We start from the raw sequence: 18729 nt of genomic DNA on the forward strand, positions 1-18729 counted from the left end.
TGCTTTTCTTTGCAGTTTTCCCATGTCAGTGCCTAAACAGTATAATTCAGCTTTCCTTTTGAACTCAGTTGATAGTTGTGCCTGACCTCTTTTACTCAGCCTCTGTATCTCAGCTTCACTTATGTCACTTGGTGCTGTAGTCTTCCATTGCATGACTCTAGCCCACTGCTGATAGGCATCTGAGTTGTTTCCATTTCGCAGTCATTACAAACCATGCTCCACTCTTGAGCATGTCTCCTGGACCCCTGGGCTTGTGCTTCTCTGGGGTGTAAGGCAGAATGGGGCTGCTGCAGCACAGGGATGGTATTGCTTAGCTTTATTAAGTAACACTGAATTGCTTTCCAAAGGTGCACTTACCAGAAGTGAATACAGGGGCCTGTCATTTCACATCCTCACCTGCACGGGTACCTCAGACTTTTAATAATAGCCACTTTGGTGAGGACATGATGGTATCTCATTATGATTTTGGTTTCTATTTTCCTGATTACTAGTGAGACTGAATAGCTTTTCTTATCATCATTAGCTATTAGGAGTTTCTCTTTGGTAAAGGATTTGCTCAAGTTTTTAACCCATTTTTGTATTGAGGGTTTTGTCTTTCTCTTATTGGGGCATCTTGATATATTCTTGTTACAAACCTGTTACATATACCGTCTCCCTCTTTGTCTTAACTTTTTACTTTCCTAATGACGTTTTTTTGATGAACAAAAAGTACATTAATTTTTAACTTAGTGCAATTTATTAATCTTTTTCTTTATGGTTAGTGTTTTGTGCATCCTGTTTAAGAAATCTTTCCTTACTTCAAGCTCATGAAGTATTCTCATGTGTTATGTTTGAAAGCTATTTTCATTAGCCTTTGCATTTAGGTTTACAACGTACCTGGAACTGACTTTTTCTTTTTATGTGAGAAAGAAATTACATACAGTGAACACTGCAAATCTTTTAAATTTATTGTGATAAAAGACACAACATAAAATTTACTGTCTTAACTATTTCCAATTACACAGTACAGTGGTATTAAATACATTCACATTGTTGTGTAACCATCATCACCCATCCATCCCCATAACTGTTTTCATCTTGTAAAATTGAAACTCTATACCCATTAAATAATAACTCCCCTATGATTTGGACTACTCTAAGTACCTCATATAAGTTGAATCATACAGTGATTGTCTTTTTGTGACTGGCTTATTTCATTTAGCATAATGTCCTCAAGATTCATCTATGTTGTTGCATGTTGTCAGAATTTCCTTCGTTTTTGAGGCTGAATAATCCTCCATTGTGTGTATATACCACATTTTGCTTATCCATTCATCTGTTACAAGCAATTTGGCTTGCTTCCATGTTTTAACTATTGTGAATAATGCTACTATAAAAATGAATGTACAAATATCTCTTTGAGATCCTGCTTTCAATCCTTTTGGTTATATACCCAGAAATAATTGCTAGAACTTATGGTAATTCTGTTTTCAGTTTTTTGAGAAACCACCATACTGTGGTTTGGTAAAACCAAACTGAGAAACCACTGCATCATTTTATGTTCCCACCAACAGTGCACAAGTTGTTCCAATTTCTCCACATCCTGTCAGTACTTGTTTTTTCTGTTTTTTTGGTAGTAGTCATCCTAATGAGTGTGAGTTGGTATCTCATTGTAGTTTTGATTTGCATTTCATTAATGATTAGTGATGTTGAGAATCTTTTCATGTGTTTATTGGCCATTTGTATATCTTCTTTGGAAAAATGTCTATTTAAGTCCTTTGCCCATTTTTGAATCCAGTTGTTTGTTTTTTCTTGTTGAATTTTAGGAGTTCTCTATATATTCTGGATGTTAATCCCTACTCATATATATGATTTTCAAATATTTTCTCCCATTCTTTGTGTTGCCTTTCTATTCTGTTGATAGTGTCTTTTGATGCATAATTTTTAAACATTTTCATGAAGTTCAATTTTTCTACTTTTTCTTTTGTTGCCTGTGCCTTTGGTGTCATATCCAAGAAATCATTGCCAAATCCAATGTGATGAAGCTTTTGTCCTGTGTTTTTCTTCTAAGAGTTTTATTGTTTTAGGTCTTACATTTAGGTCCTTGATCCATTTTGAGTTAATTTTTGTGTGTGGTGTTAGGTAAGGGTCCAGCTTCATTTTTCTGCATGTGGACATGCAGTTTTCTAGCACCATTTATTGAAAAAAGTGTCCTTTCCCCATCAGATGATCTTGACACCCTTGTCAAAAATCATTTGGCCACATCCACAAGGGTTTATTTTTGGGCTCACTATTCTGTTCCCTTGGTCTGCATGTCTGTCTTTATGCCCATACCACACTATTTTGATTACTGTAGCTTTGTATTAAATTTTGAAATCAGGAAGTGTGCGTCCTCTAGTTTTGTTCTTTTTTCAAGATTGTTTTAGCTATGCAGTGTCCGTTGAGATTCCATAAGAATTTTAGAGTGGATTTTTCTGTTTCTCAAAACAATGTCTTTGGGACTTTGATAGGGATTGCATTGAATCTGTAGATCACTTTGAGTAGTATTGACATCTTCATATATTAAATCTTCCAATCCGTGAAAATAAGATGTGTTTTCATTTATTTGTCTTTTTAAATTTCTTTCAGCAATGTTTTGTAGTTTTCATTGTACAAATCTTTCACCTCCTTGGTAAAGTTAATTCCTAAGTATTTTACTCTTTTTGATGCTCTTGCAAATAGAATTTTTTTTTTTTTAAGATTTTATTTTTTTCCTTTTTCTCCCCAAAACCCCCTGGTACATAGTTGTATATTCTTCGTTGTGGGTCCTTCTAGTTGTGGCATGTGGGATGCTGCCTCAGCGTGGTTTGATGAGCACTGCCATGTCCGTGCCCAGGATTCGAACCAACAAAACACTGGGCCGCCTGCAGCAGAGCACACGAACTTAACCACTTGGCCACGGGGCCAGCCCCTAGAATTGTTTTTGGAAATTTCGTTTTCAGATTGTTCGTGTGTAGAAATGAAACTGATTTTTGTGTGTTGATGTTATATCCTTACTTTGCTGAATTCAAAAAATTCTAACAGTTTTTTTGTGGAATCTTTAGAGTTTTCTACATATAAGATCATATCATCTGAGGCTGGCCCGGTGGCACAGTAGTTAAGTGCACACGTTCCACTTCTCGGTGGCCCGGGGTTCACTGGTTTGGATTTTGGGTGCGGATGTGGCACCGCTTGGCATGCCATGCTGTGGTAGGCATCCCACGTATAAAGTAGAGGAAGATGGGCATGGATGTTAGCTCAGGGCCAGTCTTCCTCAGCAAAAAGAGGAGGATTGGCAGTAGTTAGCTCAGGGCTAATCTTCCTCAAAAAAAAAAAAGAGAGAAAATAAAATAAAATAAAATCTCTTTAATTTGTGGCCTAACTTTTGGTCTGTCCTGGAAAATGTCCCATGTACACTTGAGAAGAATGCATATTCTGTTGTTCTTGGGTAGTTTTCTGTATGTTTATTAGATCTGGTTGGTTTATTATTGTTTGAGTCCTCTGTTTTTGTACTTATCTTCTGTTTGGTTATTCTATCCATTATTGTGGGTGGGATACAGTCATGTGTTGCTTAATGATGGGGAGACATTCTGAGAAATGCATCATTAGGCAATTTTGTTGTTGTGTGAACATCACATAATGTACTTACACAAACCTAGGTGGTATCACGTACTACATACCTAGGCTATATGGTACTGATCTTATGGGACCACTGTCATATATATGTTCCATCATTGGCTGAAATGTTGTTATCTGGCACATGACTGTATTCAAGTCTCCAACTATTATTGTAGAACTGTCTGCTTCTCCCTTTAATTCTTTTAGTTTTCCTTCGTATATTTTGATGGTCTGTCATGAGGTGCATAAATATTTTTAATTGTTATATCTTCTTCTTGTGTCAAATATAATGTCATTCTTTGTCTCTTGTAACCATCTTTGATTTAAAGTCTATTTTGTTAGATATTAGTTTAGCCACCCCTGCTCTGTTTTGGTTACTGTTTGCATGGAATATCTTTTTCTATCCTTTTACTTTAACCTGTTTTATCTTTGGATTTAAAATGAGTCTCTTATAGACAGCATATAGTTGGATCATGTGTTTTCATCCATTCTGCCAATCTCTGTCTTTTGATTGGAAAGTTTAATCCATTTACATACAGTTAATTACTGACAAGGAGAGACTTACTTCTGTCACTGTGTTATTGGTTTTCTATATGCCTTATAGCTTTTTTGTCCCTCATTTCCTACATTACTGTCTTCTTTTGTGTTTAGTTGATTTTTTTGTAATGAAATATTTAAATCCCTTTCTCATTTCCTTTTGTGTATATTCTATAGTTATTTTCTTTGTGGTTACCATGGGGATAACATTTAACATTCTAATGTCATAACACTCTAATTTGAATTTATACCAGCTTAACTTCAATAACACAAAAACTCTGCTTCATTACAGCTCTGTCCCTACCCCTTTCAGTTGTTGATGTCACAAAATTACATCTTTATATATTGTGTGCCCCAAAACATAAACTAATAATTTTTTAAATGCCTTAGTCTCTTGTATTATGTAGGAAACAAGATTTGGAATTACAAACTAAAGTTACAGTCATCCTAGCTTTTATACTCATAGTTGGTTTTCTTTGTAAATCATGTAGAAAACAAAAAGTGCTGTTGCAGATTGTTACAATATTACTAGCTTTTATAATTGCCCATGTATTTACTTTTATTGAGGTATTTATTTTTCCATATGGCTTCAAGTTACTGTATAGTGTCCTTTTATTTCACCTTATAGGACTCCCTTGAGCATTTCTTCCAGGACAGGTGTAGTGGTGACATCTTTCTCAGCTTTTGTTTATCTGGGAATGTCTTAATTTCTCCCTCACTCTTGAAGGATGGTTTTGATGGATATAGGATTCGTGGGTGATGGTTTTATTCTTTTAGCACTTTGAGTATATCAGCCTGCTATCTTCTGGTCTCAAAAGTTTCTGAGGAGAAATCCATTAATACTCTTATTGAGCATCCCTTGTATGTGATGACACTTCTCTCTTGCTGCTTTCAAGATTCTCTTTGTCTTTGTCTTTTGAAAGTTGATTATAGTGTGTCTCAGTGTTTATCTCTTTGAATTCATCTTACTTGAAATTCGTTGAACTTCTTGAATGTTTATATTCATGTCTTTCATCAAATTTGAGACCTTTTCAGTCATTTATGTCTTCAAATATTCTTGCTGCCCCTCTCTCTCTCTCTTCTCCTTCTAGGATTCCTACAATGCGTATGTTGGTCCACTTGATGGTGTCCCACAGGTCCCTTAAGTTCTGTTCACTTTTCTTCAGTCATTTTGTTCTTCAATCATTTTTCTTTCTGTCCCTCAGCCTCAATAATTTCCATCGTCCTATTGTCAAGTTCACTGATTCTTTCTTCTGCCTACTCAAATCTGCCTTGAATCCCTCTAGTGAATTTTAAATATTAAGTTTTTTCAGTACTTTTCAGCTCTAGAATTTCTTTTTCGTTTTCTGTCTCTTTATTGGTATTTCCATTTTGTTCACACATCATTTTCTTGACTTTCCCCACGTCTTCTTTTGGTTCCTTGAGCATCTTTAAGACAGTTGTTTTAAAGTCTTTGTCTAGTAGATCTGCCATTATGTCTTCTTTTCAGGGACAGTTTCTGCTGATTTATTTTTTCCCTTTGAATGATATATATTTCCTGTTTCTTTGTGTGCTTTGTGACTTTTTGTTGAACCTGGACATTTGAATCTAATAATGTGGTAACTCTGGAATCAGATTCCTCCTTTTCCTCAGGGTTTGCTCCTTTTGTGTTATTGGGTTTTTTATTTGTTTGTTTATTTTGCTTGTTGTAGGTTGTCTCTGTTTTGAGGATCAGCCTGAGCTGTAAACTTAAGGTGTTCTCAGTTCTTTTCTGAGCCTTCCCCTGGGCATGCACAGTCCCTTTCTGTTTTCGCCATATATGCACTTGCTTTTGACTGTCCTTGTCTTTAATATCTGGCTTCCAAGAGGAGAAAAAGCAAAAAATGAAAGAGGAGAGAAAAGGGCACCAACTCTTTAAATCCCCTGGAAGTCACTTCAGTGGAGAGGAAGGGGCTTGCAACAATGGAGGAGGTGCAACGACAATGGCAGCCTTCCTCTTCATCTGCACCTCTTGTCAGAAGCAGCCATCAGAGCACAGATCCCTAATATTTGGAGGAGAGAGTCCTCTTTGCCCACCTTGATTCCCATAAACTGTGTGCAAGCTGCTCCAGGAACACGTGCACAACTGCCTGCTGTGTAGTTGGGGGTGGGGATGGGTAGCTGCTACTGTGCTAAGAGCTGAAATCGACCAAAATTAACCACTTTTACTGCCCAAGACTTCCCCTGGAAGTTGCAAGCCTTCAACAGACTCCAGAGTTCTAGAATGGTTCCATCAGACAGATTCTGCCAGCGCAGCTATTGTCCAGGTGGGGAGACAGACTCCAGAGTTCTAGAATGGTTCCATCAGACAGATTCTGCCAGCGCAGCTGTGGTCCAGCACCCAGAAGGCTCCTTCTTGTCCCCTGTCAATCTATACCCCCAGAGATAGTCATTAATCTGATTCTGTCCCCAGTGATTTTGAGCTTCATGTAAATGGAACCACACAGCAGGGGCTCTTTCATTCTGGCTCCTTTTGCTCACATTCTGTCTGTGGGATTCATCCATTTGGTTGAGTGTAACAGAAGTGTATTCCAATAAAAGTTGCTGTATAGCACCCATTGTAAGAAGGCACCCTAATTTTTTTTATGCCCTCTCCCATTGGTGGGTGCTGTGATCACAGTGGCTGTGACTATTTATGTACGTAACCTGTGGTGGATGTGAGTGCTGCTGTCTCTTGGTTTTATATCCAGAAGTGGAATTGCTGGGTCACAGGGTGTGCATATGTTACCTGTAGCAGATAACTTGCAAATAACTATTTGAATTGGTTGCAACCTTTTCCAGTCCCATTTGCTATATCCTCACCCATGCAGTACTATCACTCTTTTCACTTTAGCCATTCTGATGGGTCTGTAGTTGTACCTGTGGATTTAATTTGTATTTCCCTCATGAGTATAATATTGAGCACCTTTCATATGATTGATGGTATTTTGGATATACTCTTCTGTGATCCAATTTTTCAAAGACTTTGCCTATTTTAAAATTTCAGTTAACTGACTTTCTTATTGATTTGTAGTTCTTTATATCTTCTGTATGTCAGTCCTTTATAATATATATTGAAAATATACTTTCTCCCAGTCCAGGATTTGGCAAACAATGATTTGTGGGCCAAAACTATTCTGTGGCCTATTTTTGTATGGCCTGCAAGTTAAGAGTGGTTGTTACAGTTTTGTGGGGTTTTTTGAGGAAGATTAGCTCTGAGCTGACAACTGCCCTCCAATCCTCCTCTTTTTTGCTGAGGAAGACTGGCCCTGAGCTAATATCTGTGCCCATCTTGCTGTATTTTATATGTGGCATGCCTGCCACAGCATGACTTGAGAAGCGGTGCATAGGTCCACATCCAGGATCTGAACTGGTGAACCCTGGGTTGCTGAAGCAGAACGTGTGAACTCAACCGCTGCACCACTGGGTCAACCCCTGGTTGTTACAGTTTTTTAGAAACAAACAGACAAATAAACAAAAATAGGGAAGAGTATGTAATGGAGAATATATGTGGCCCGTAGAGCCCAAAATATTTATCTGGCCCAGGCTATGTTTTAGCTTGTCTTTTCACACTTTAATAGTGGTGTCTTTTGTTGAACAGAATCTCTTCATTTTTTGTTTTTTTGTTTTTGTGAGAGTAAGATTGGTCCTGAGCTAACATCTGTTGCCAATCTTCCTCTTTTTTTTCACTTGAGGAAGATTGTCTCTGAGCTAACATTTGTGCCAATCTTCCTCTATTTTATGTGGGATGCCACCACAGTGTGGCGTGATGAGCAGTGCTGGGTCCGTTCCTGGCATCCAAACCTGCCAATCCCCAGCCACTGAAGCAGAGCATGGAAACTTAACCACTATTCCACCAGGCTGGCCCAGAATCTCTTCATTTTAATGAAGTCCAATGAACCATTTTTTAAACATTTAAGATTTTTTTTGTGCTAAGAACTCTTTTTTTTTTTTTTTTGAGGAAGATTAGCCCTGAGCTAACTACTGCCAATCCTCCTCTTTTTGCTGAGGAAGCCTGGCCCTGAGCTAACATCCATGCCCATCTTCCTCTATTTTATATGTGGGACGCCTACCACAGCATGGCTTTTGCCAAGCGGTGCCATGTCTGCACCTGGGATCCGAACTGGTGAACCCTGGGCTGCCAAGAAGCGGAACATGTGAACTTAACTGCTGCGCCACCGGGCCGGCCCCTAAGAACTCTTTGCCCTCTAGGAAAGATATTTTCCTGCGTTTACTTCTATAAGCTGTAGTGTTTTAAGCCTATCATCCATTTCAAATTAATTTTTCTATATAGTATAAAGTACAGTTAAGATTTTTTTTCCCCGAATGGATTTCCATTTATTTCAGCATCATTTATTAAAAGTGCCATTGTTTCTCCACTGAATTAGAGTAGTGTCTTTGTCTTAAATCAGGTTTCTGTATATGTGTAGATCTTTTTCTGGAATTTATTCTGTTTCATTGGTTTATTTGTCTATCCTTGTGCTAATACTCCCCTGGCTTAGTTACAGTAGCTTTATAGTATGTCTTGATATCCTATAGTAGAAATTCTCCATCTTTGTTCTTCCACATGGTATTGGCTATTCTAGGCTCTTTGCATTTCCTTATAAAATTATGTGATATACTTAAAAAAAAAACCTGCTTGGATTTTGATTGTATTTTCAATGTGTATGACAAAGGATTCCTATGCAGACTCTATAGAGAACTCCTATCAATAAGAAAAAGCCAGTTAACACAGTTTTTAAATGGGCTAAATATTTGAAATAATGAAATAATCTTTCTAATGAAAAATATGCAAACCTCTACCTGTGATGCCACAAGGACAGCACAATCAACCTAGCTGAGCCCAACCCAAATTGCCGACCCACAGAAATGGGAACAAACAAAATGGTGGTTGTTTTGGTGTGGTTTGTTATGGGGCAGTAGGTAACTGATGCAACCTGGCTCCAGCTTCCGCTCGTGAATGGAGCACTTTCAGTCCCTGTTTTGCTGCATGACCGGAGCTCCAGCCTGGCTGCTGGCCCCAGTGCCCAGCTGGGCCCTGGCCTCAGCCCTGCTGCTGCTTTGTAGTTCTCATCTATTTCTGCTCCAAAGAGACATTCATGTTTTGTGGGGGTTTTCCAAACTGTCTTCTTATTTTTCTCTGTTTATACTAATCCATTACTGCTGTGTGTTTAAACACAAGGAATGCATTAATGTGTGAATTTATTGTACCATTTTAGCTGGAAGCTCATGTTCTCTTAATTCTTTGAGATCAATTTGTTACTGAATTTTTTGTTTCCTAAGGTATGACTTATTCCTGAAGTGATCCATTATCTGTCTTTTAATGCTTTTGTTCTTTTGTTTTTCTTGTTATCATTTGTTTCTTTGACTACAGAGTTTTGGCATACTTTAACTGAGAAAATTGTTTCTAGGTTTTTCCTTTTGCTTAGATACTATTTTTTGTATTATACTTGTCCCACTCGTGATTTCTCTGGACCCTATTTGTAAACTTCTTTCAGAATTTTAGCCTAAAGGCACTTCTCTTCTGATAAAGAGTAGATGCAGATGATATTTCACCAGAGTTGATTGGTTTAGGCTCTGCTCTCTCTTTTCTTTTATAATTTTTTTTAAAGTACTGGCCTTCTTTTCTGACTAAAATGGTGGGGAGGCGAGGGGTTTATTAATTCAGCGTGTCCTACTGCTCTGCTCTGCTCAGCGCTGTATTTATCAGCTATTTCATAAGGTATGTTTGGTTTTTTTCACCTGGACCATCTGTGCCCTAGTGAAATGAAAAAGAGAAACCTTAACTACGTAGGAGTCAGGAAGGCCTGTAGGGGGAGCCCTCAAGCCCTATCATACACTGTCAGTTACTCCAAATAGAAAGAGAAGTATGCTTGCATCTCAAGACAGGAAAGTGTTTACTACTTTCCTACTGATCAGGAGGAAGGGAGACTTCTCTCCCCGCGAGACAGCAGCCCAGGCAATGAGAGACGCTGCAGCTCAGCTAATGAGAAGTTGTTGCTGCCCCCAGTGGACCATCCTTTGGAACAGCTCCTCCCTCTCCCCGTTTTTCTCTATAGAAGCAGCTCCCCTCTTTTGTTCTGTAGATTTGCCTTAGATTTACCATAGCATGCACATTCAAAATTGCAGCTTTTTGGTCTATTCCTACATAGACTTGTTTTGCGAGTGAAACAGCTGGCTGCTTTTCTAAGTTGACACTCAGCACCACTCATCCCTGGCTGTGTCCCCGTTTGGGCTGGTGTTGTTGTCCAGAGTGCTGTCGCTTGTTTCTCCTGCAGCTGCTCTCTCTGTCAGGAGGAAAGCCTCTACGTGGTCATCGCTGTAGTCACCATGCGGCTTGGTCCTGACTCTTCTGCCTTGGGATCTTTTGATATCTGGAAGTTTATGATGTGATGCTGGGTCCCTTTTCTAGTCATAATATTGCTAGAGAATTCATTCTTTCCTTTCTTCATTTTGGTGTATTATTTACTACTTTTGCTTCTTTCAGCTTGCTTCCTTAGGTTTGGTGGAGAATGATTCTATGAGCCTGAATATTCCACCATGAGTCAAAATATGTAGTTTTTAATGTCCATTTTGGTAAATTGTAGATTAGTTTTTATTCTCATAAGAGCTTTTGTTTGGGATTTGTTTGATGAAAAAATTAAATAATCTTAAATTGTGAAAACAATGAGATAAATTATGTTTATCACATTCACAGTCTCGTCTCAAGGAATTGGAGCAAGAAGCCCATTTTGTTGCAGGAGAACAGTTTCTTATAACAAGTAATAATCAGCTTCGAGAGGTAAAGCTAAATTTTACTCTTTTATAAAATATACTTCTTATTCAGGGGTTAAAGGAAGATTCATTCTGAATTTATAAATATTATTTTACGTTGATTATCTTAAAACTATTTAAGTTATTCATGTTCTCTCACATTAAGATTCATTACTTCAAAGCCTTTAAATCCAAGAAAAGTATTAAATCAGAATTTATGCATTTTGTAACATCTAATCGGGTATGTCTTCTCTGGTTGGTCGCTTTAACTGTGTTATAGTGATGTTTGATTTTTCTCAAATCTGGGACTCTCTCATCACATGAAATTTCTTTTGTTGAAGATCCTCTTTGGCAAACTAAAGCTGCACCTGCTGAGGCCAAGGGAGACTCTTCCCAAAACGGGGCTGCAGGGACACCTGTCCACATCAGAAGCCATGGTAAGGTTTGAGAATCGTCCTCTTTTTTTGAAATTGATAGTGTAACTGCACCACATGTGAGTCAACTCCCAGACCAGCCTGGCTTCCAGCAGTGGGACCTGCCAGCAGCAACCACCATGGAGCAGTTCAGTTTGATCGTTTCCTCTTTATGGCAGAAGTGCTCCTACCCCACGGTTGCCGTCCTCCCTATGAACCAAGGAGAAAGAGGCAGACAGTACAGTTTTCCAGAAGCAATCCGTTGGCTTGATTTCCTGAAAAGGACAATTTGGTGGAATTTTGTTCTGAAAACCAGATTCTTGACAGTCTAGTCATGACCTCTTTGTTTCATGCCCCTGCAAGAGACTAGAAATGGGAAAGGTCTTCAGCCTTCTCCTTTCCCCAGATTTATTTTAGAAAATTTTAGGTGCTCTTCTCTTGAGAGGAATACATTTTTTAAAAGACAGGGAGTACTGAGATTCTACTCTATTAAAGTTGCAGAGTAGAAGTAGACATTTAGAAGCCAATAAGTAATATTACTGAAAGCATGCAGGGTAGAGGTCAGTAAATAAGTGGATTCATGTTATTATGGTGAGAACTAGGCTCCAATTTGTACATTCTGTTCTTGTTCAACATTTGACTTCGCAGCAGAGGAAAGCTTCCTTCTAGACTCCTTCTCTGTGCATAGTGCCCCTCCAGCACTACACTTTCTGCTTGTGTCAGCCCTGGAGGAGCCCCACATTCACTGACTCTCCCCACACCTGGCCCTCAGGGGGTTCAGGTGGCAGTTATCTATTGAGTCACGGACTTCTGTGGAGTGATGTTCTACTGAAGGGACTTGAATCTGCCTTCTTCCCCAAGTCTTCCTTATCTTAGTGAATGGCCTGTCCTCCTGTGTCCTTGGGGACCAGCAGTGGGTGGAGCAACAGCAGTGGAGTCAGCCACCCTGCCTACCTGCACAGCTTGGGCCATGTTACTTGACTGCTCTGTGCCTTAGTTTCCTTATCTGTAAAAGAAGGATCATAATAGTGCCTCTCTACTTGAATCTTGTGAGGATTCAACAAGTGCGTGTGTGAGAGAGAGAGAGAGTGTGTGTGTGTGTGTGTGGGTGGGTGTAAAACAGTATTTAGGACCGTGCCTTACATATGAGTTCTCAAAAACCAATAAGTATTGGCTATTGTTATTAGCTACTTCATCCAAAAACCTACAAGTCATCTTTAATTTTCTTTCAGACTCACCCCACAGCAAGTCTCAGGATCTCTACCTACAAAAATATGTCTTGAGTTAGCCTGCTTCCCTCCAGCACTGTCACCCCTTAGTCTTCTCCCACTTAGATTCTTTAAAGCCTCCTAAGCACTCTCCCAGCTTCTACTCTTAGCCCTGCGGGTTATTTATCACATCCAGGCAGAAGGATCTTTTAAAACATTAGAAAAGTCGTGTTACTCCCCTGACTTAAACTTCTGATGGCTTCATGTGAGACTCAGAATAAAATCCAAGCTCTGGATTTTATTTAAGGTGTCCTCTGGCCTGTGGGTCTGCCTTGCCTCCTATCACTCCTTTCCTCCTTACTCCCTGCACCGCACTGAGCACACTGTTTATGCCGTGGATTTCTGCACAAGCTCTTTTCTCGGTCTGGAGACTCTTCCCACAGATTTTGAATGGCTGGTTCTGATTGTTAGCTTAAGTGTTGCTTTCAGAAAGACCTCCTCTGGTCACACAGATGACAGCAAGGCCCTCATCACTACCTATTTCTTCACCTTGATTTGTTTTTTCCATACAACTCTCCATTACCTAAAGTTATCTCACTTACTTGTTTGCTTATTCCACTAAGATGTAGGTTACACAGATCTAAGACCTCATCTGACTTGTTTGTCACCTCCCAGAACCAAACTGCCTAGAGCTACCACCTGGTGGGGCTGAACTGAATGTCTGTTGTTTGTTCATGGAGCACCGTGACAGCAGGGAGCAGAACCCATCTTCCTGGAGAGACTCCAGCATGGATTTTAGCACCCGTATGACAGATGTGGGCAGTATGCCCTAAAGTTCCAGCAATGGCAGTACCTGGGAAACCCACACCTGAGCTGGGGGTCTCGGGCTGATTTATTCTCTGTCCTGGCACCAGCTGGCAGTGTTGCCCTTCCCTTTGCTGCTCCTTAGTGCTTGCAGACAACTAACAACGTAAGAAAGGAAATGTAATCTCTTCTGGTGTCGATGTGCTCTTTTGTAGACAGAATTGAGACAATGACCTTAATTTTTTTTCACAAAGATATGATTGACATCAATCATATTAGCCTTATTCTCTTCTTTAGTTAATCAAGTCATACTTTTAACATAAAAGTTAGTAAAAGATTAACTTTTATTAGGCAACACATGTGCGTGGTTCTAAATTTGACATTAAGACTCCTTCTCCCTACTTCTCTTCACCTTCCCTATTCCTCTCCCCATGGGGAGGGATTTAGACTGGATAAAACGGGTGGCCTGGAATGGTTCAAAAGGACATGACTGTGGTCTTAGATATGGTTTTATTAGATTTTATTTTTCAGAGTAGTTTTAGGTTCACAGCAAAATTGAGCAAAAGGTGCAGAGAAGTCTTGTATACCCCTTGTCCTCCCCCCACAACAGCCTCCCCCACTAGCAACATCCCCCACAAGAGTGGTACATTTGTTACAATGAATGAACCTGCATTGACACATCATTATTACCTGAAGTCCATAGTTTACATTAGGGTTCACTCTTGGTGTTGTACGTTCTATGGATTCTAACAAATGTGTAATGATATAATGATGGATATAATATATCCACCATTATAGTATCATACAGAGTAGTTTCACTCCCTAAAAGTCCTCTGTGTTCTGCCTATTCATCCCTCTCTCCTCTCAACCCCTGGCAACCACTGATCTTTTTACTGTCTCCATAGTTTTGCCTTTTCCAGAATGTTGTATAGCATAGAATCATATAGCATTGGAATCATATAGCATGTAGCCTTTTTAGATTTGATTCTTTCACCTAGCAGTAATGCATTTAAGGTTCCTCTGTGTCTTTTTGTGATTCGATAGCTCATTTATTTTTAGCACTGAATAATACTCCATTGTCTGGATGGTCTACAGTTTATTTATGCATCTACCCACTGAGGGACACCTTGTTACTTCCAAGTTTTGGCAACTATGAATGAACCTGCTGTAAATATCCGTGTGCAGGTTTTTGTGTAGACATAAGTTTTCAGGTCCCTTGGGTAAATACCAAGGAGCAGGATTGCTGGATCGTATGGTAAGAGTATGTTTAGTTTTGTAAGAAACCACCAAACTGTCTTCCAAGTGTGGCTGTACCATTTTAAATTCCCACCAGCAATGAATGAGAGTTCCTGTTGCTCTATATCTTCATCAGCATGGGGTGTCAGTGTTTTGGATTCGGGCCATTCTAACATGTGTCAGCTATATTTTAAAAAGACCACTCTTGTAACTGGTTGGAGAATGGAGGAGTCTCATTAATAGGCTGCTGCTGTAGTGTAGGGGCTGATGTCTCAGTAGTCCAAGTGAGAACAGTGAAGATGGAGCAAAGCAGATGCATTTTCAGAGAACTTTTATAGCAGAAGGGAACATCTGTGAGTGTGAGTTCCTGTGAGTGTGAACAAAAGTCAGGAATGTGGAGTAATTCCTGGTTTTCTTAGTTGTGCACCTAAGAGATGGCCACTACTCAGGGAAAGCTGAGAAAAGAGTGGTTTATTGGGGGGGACGTCAAGCTTTCAATCTTGGACATGTTAAGACAGAAGTGTTCACAAGACATTGACACAGAGATGTTGCACAAGCATTTGGGTCTGTAAGAAGTCTTGTGCTGGAGATACACACTTGGAAGTGGTCAGCTTATTTTTATTAAAGTTACCCTGGGATGGTGGTCCTCTACCTTGACAGGAGCTTTGGAAAAATGCCCGTGTCCAGGCCCATGACTGATCCACAGATCAGAGTCTGATTCTAATAAGCAGCCAACATTGATAACCATAGACTTAAACTCTGAGAAACTGACATTTAGAGGTCAGGGAGGAGGTGCCAGTGAGAGGCTATGGAGTGGTCAGAGAGAGAAGGGAGATGAGAAGAATGTGGTATCAGGAGCCAACACAGGGAGTGTTTGATAAAGCTAGTGGAGTGGCAGGCAGCTATGGCACTGTGCCTCTGCTCATTAACCAATGCTGGTAGGGCCTTATCCAAAGTTTTATGAAATCAAACACTCAGTTCTTTTCAAGTGTTCTCAGATGGCTTGAGTCAAGATATACAGGGAGACTGTGGTTAGAATGTTATTTTGTGAGTAAGGTATCAGGGTGGGGAGAGCTAGTTGATCTTAGGCAGTTTCTTGGCTAAGTATTTTCATACACTTTCATCCCCCAGGGATAGTTTTTCTAAGAAAACTGCAATTCTAGATTATACTAAGGCAGAATTCCTCCCCCTGGGCAATGCCTGCTCCAAGCACACCAATGTTGGTTCTCCTGTTTGTGTGTCCCTGGCTGGCCAAGACTCTTGTATCCTCAGTCTTTATTCAAACAGAGAGTGATACAATTCCATGGCTTATACTATTTCATTAAAATTATATCATCAGTTCTTCCCCAATTTGAGTTATAGATTCAAAACAATTCTATTTAAAACCCTAGCAGGAGTTTTTTGTAGAAATTGACAAGCTGATTCCCAAATTTATATGGAAATGCAAAAAACTAAGAGTGAATGCAATCTTGGGGAGCATTATTAGAGGGCTTAATCTATTGGATATAAAGAGTAATCATACAGCATAGGAGTTACTAGGAATTAATTAAGCAGTACAGTGTAGTGTTGATTCAAGGATAAACAAATAAACCAATGGACCCAGGATAGAGAATTTATAAACAGACCTCCATATGTGTGTATAAAACACATGATCTCTGAGAGGGGTGGCACTGCAAAGTAATGAGTAATAATGCCTAGATACATAAATGATAAGGGACCAGTGCATCTATTTCATACCATACACAAAAATAAATTCCAGAGGACTGATGTCAGCATCATGGCAGAGTGAGTTGTTCCCTTTGTCTCTCCTCTCTAAGTTACAACTAAATGGACATTCATTAACCAACAGAGGGTTCCATGCACAGTACAACAGGATGTCTGAGAGACCCACGCAGCTGTGCATCAGAAGGTGGGTGGACTGGATCCCTGGGAGGCAGTGGAACTAGTGGGTGCACCCCTCCCCCTCCCCAGTGACAGCAAGCCAGGTCGCAGATCCTTACACAGTGGCTGATGCAACTGTAGAAGGAGGTGGGGGCAACCGGGCCCATTCAAATGCTCTGAATTGTAGCCTGGCCTGTGGGAGTGCCCACTGTGCTGTGGCAGCCCCGCTGGTGTGAATGCTCCCCACCGAGTCACAGTGTCTCAGCCCTGCGAAGGCACCTGCACACTGAGCACAGCGCAGGCAAGAAGGCACCCCTCCCACCTAGTGCAACAGCTCAGCCGGTCCCCTGCCAAGCACAGCAGCTCTGCCTGCATGAGAGCAACCCATCCACCAAGCACAGAGGCCCCACCTATGATGCCCAACCTGCCTGCCCAGCACAGAATTCCTGCCCACATGAGCACAACCTTCAGAGCAGCTGTGGCCAGCTCACACAAACACAGAGCATCCCTACCTGCACAACTTCCAGCAGACGGGACAGGACCAGAAAACACAGCTTCTGCTCTCCTCCAATGGTGACACATGGATTCTGGAAACTGAAACTACCACAAATGTGTGGGCAAACGGTCAATTCATCAAACACCATGAAGAACTACAGTAACACTTCAGAGCAGAAGAAAAATGACAAGTCTCCAGAAACCAATCCTGAAGTCACAGAAATTTACAATCTAAATGACAAGAGAATTCAAAATATTTGTCATAAAGAAACTCAATGAGTTACAAGAAAGCTCAGGAACACAGTTTGACAAGCTCAGGAATAAAATTATTGAGCAGAAGGAATACTTCACCAAAGAGATTGAAACTCAAAAAAGAAAAGGCAAATTCTGGATATGAAGTACACAATTAATGAGGTAAAAAATAACCTAGAAACCATAAAAAATAGAGCTGATGTTATGGAGAACAGAATTAGTGAATGAGAGGACAGAAATATAGATATGCCTCAGGTAGAGGTGGAGGAGAGAGAACTAAGATTTTTTAAAAATGAAGAAATTATTTGAGAAATATCCAAATTAATTAGGAAAAGCAATATACAGATTATAGGTATTCCAGAGGGAGAAGAGAGGCAGAAAGGAGCAGAGAGGTTATTCAACGAAGTAATAGCTGAGAACTACCCAAACCTGGGGTACTTACAAGTACATGAAGCCAATAGAACTCCTAATTACATCAGTGGAAAAAGACCTTCTCCATGGCATATAATATTAAAACTGGCAAAAGTCAATGACACAGAAAAAATATTAAGGGCAGCAAGGCAGAAGAAAGTAACCCACAAAGGAACTCCCATCAGGTTTTAAGAAGATTTCTCAGCAGGAACCTTACAGGCTAGGAGAGAATGGAATGATATATTCAAAATACTGAAAGACAAAAACTGTCAGCCAAGAGTAGTCTATCCAGCAAAACTATCCTTCAGATACAATGGAGAAATCAAAGCTCTCCCAGATAAACAAAAGCTAAGGGAGTCCATCACCACTAGGCCTGCCTTACAAGAAATGATGAAGGAAGCCCTCCTACCTGTAACAAAAAGGCAAAGATTTATGAAGCTTTGAGCAAAGAGATAAATAAACAGACAAAATAAGAAAATTGCAGCTCTCTATAAGAACAGGTTAGCAAACAATTATAACTTAAAAGATAAAGGGAAAGAAAGCATCAAAAATAATTATAAACACTTCAACTTAGTGACAAACTCACAACACAAAAAAGAATAATTTGAGACAACAATAACTCAGAAGAGGAAGAGGAAAGGGATGGAACCTGCTTAGGCTGATGGAGATAAGAGGCTATCAGAAAATGGACTATCTCATCTATTAGATCTCTTATACAAACCTCATGGTAACCACTAAAAAAAAAATCAGAGCAGAGCCACAAAACATAAATAAAGAGAAAACTGAGAAAACCATCATAGAAAACCACCAAACTAAATTGGCAGAAATACAAGGGAAAAGAAACAATAGAAATATAAAACACCAGGAAAACAAGAGAGAAAATGGCAGTATTAAGCCTTCATACATCAATAATCACTGTAAATGTAAATGGATTGAATTCTCAAATCAAAAGACACAGAGTGGCTGGATGGATTAAAAACAAGACCCAACAATATGCTGCCTCCAGGAAACACATCTCAACTCTAAAGACAAACATAGCCTCAGAGTGAAGGGATAGAAGATGATACTCCAAGCAAATGGCAAGCAAAAGAAAGCAGGTGTTGCAAGCAAAAGAAAGCAGGTGTTGC

The 18729-nt window shown here is 39.7% G+C and overlaps 1 protein-coding gene across 8 annotated transcripts in view; it reads left to right on the top strand.

Annotated features, from left to right (window-relative positions):
• The window catches only part of POLN (DNA polymerase nu), a 171590-nt gene that overhangs the window by 42537 nt on the left and 110324 nt on the right, over positions 1–18729 (top strand). For all 8 annotated transcript variants that reach the window (XR_006888000.1, XR_006888001.1, XM_046657041.1 and 5 more), the window contains exons 12-13: positions 10847–10930; positions 11244–11339. Coding sequence is in view for 6 of the 8 variants with exons in the window: in XM_046657041.1 (XP_046512997.1) it covers positions 10847–10930; positions 11244–11339 (180 nt within the window). In the remaining 2 variants the exon portion in view is untranslated. The remainder of the gene's footprint in view (positions 1–10846; positions 10931–11243; positions 11340–18729) is intronic.

The sequence above is a fragment of the Equus quagga genome, chromosome 3, assembly GCF_021613505.1.
Source record: "Equus quagga isolate Etosha38 chromosome 3, UCLA_HA_Equagga_1.0, whole genome shotgun sequence".
In the NCBI taxonomy this organism is placed as follows: domain Eukaryota; kingdom Metazoa; phylum Chordata; class Mammalia; order Perissodactyla; family Equidae; genus Equus; species Equus quagga.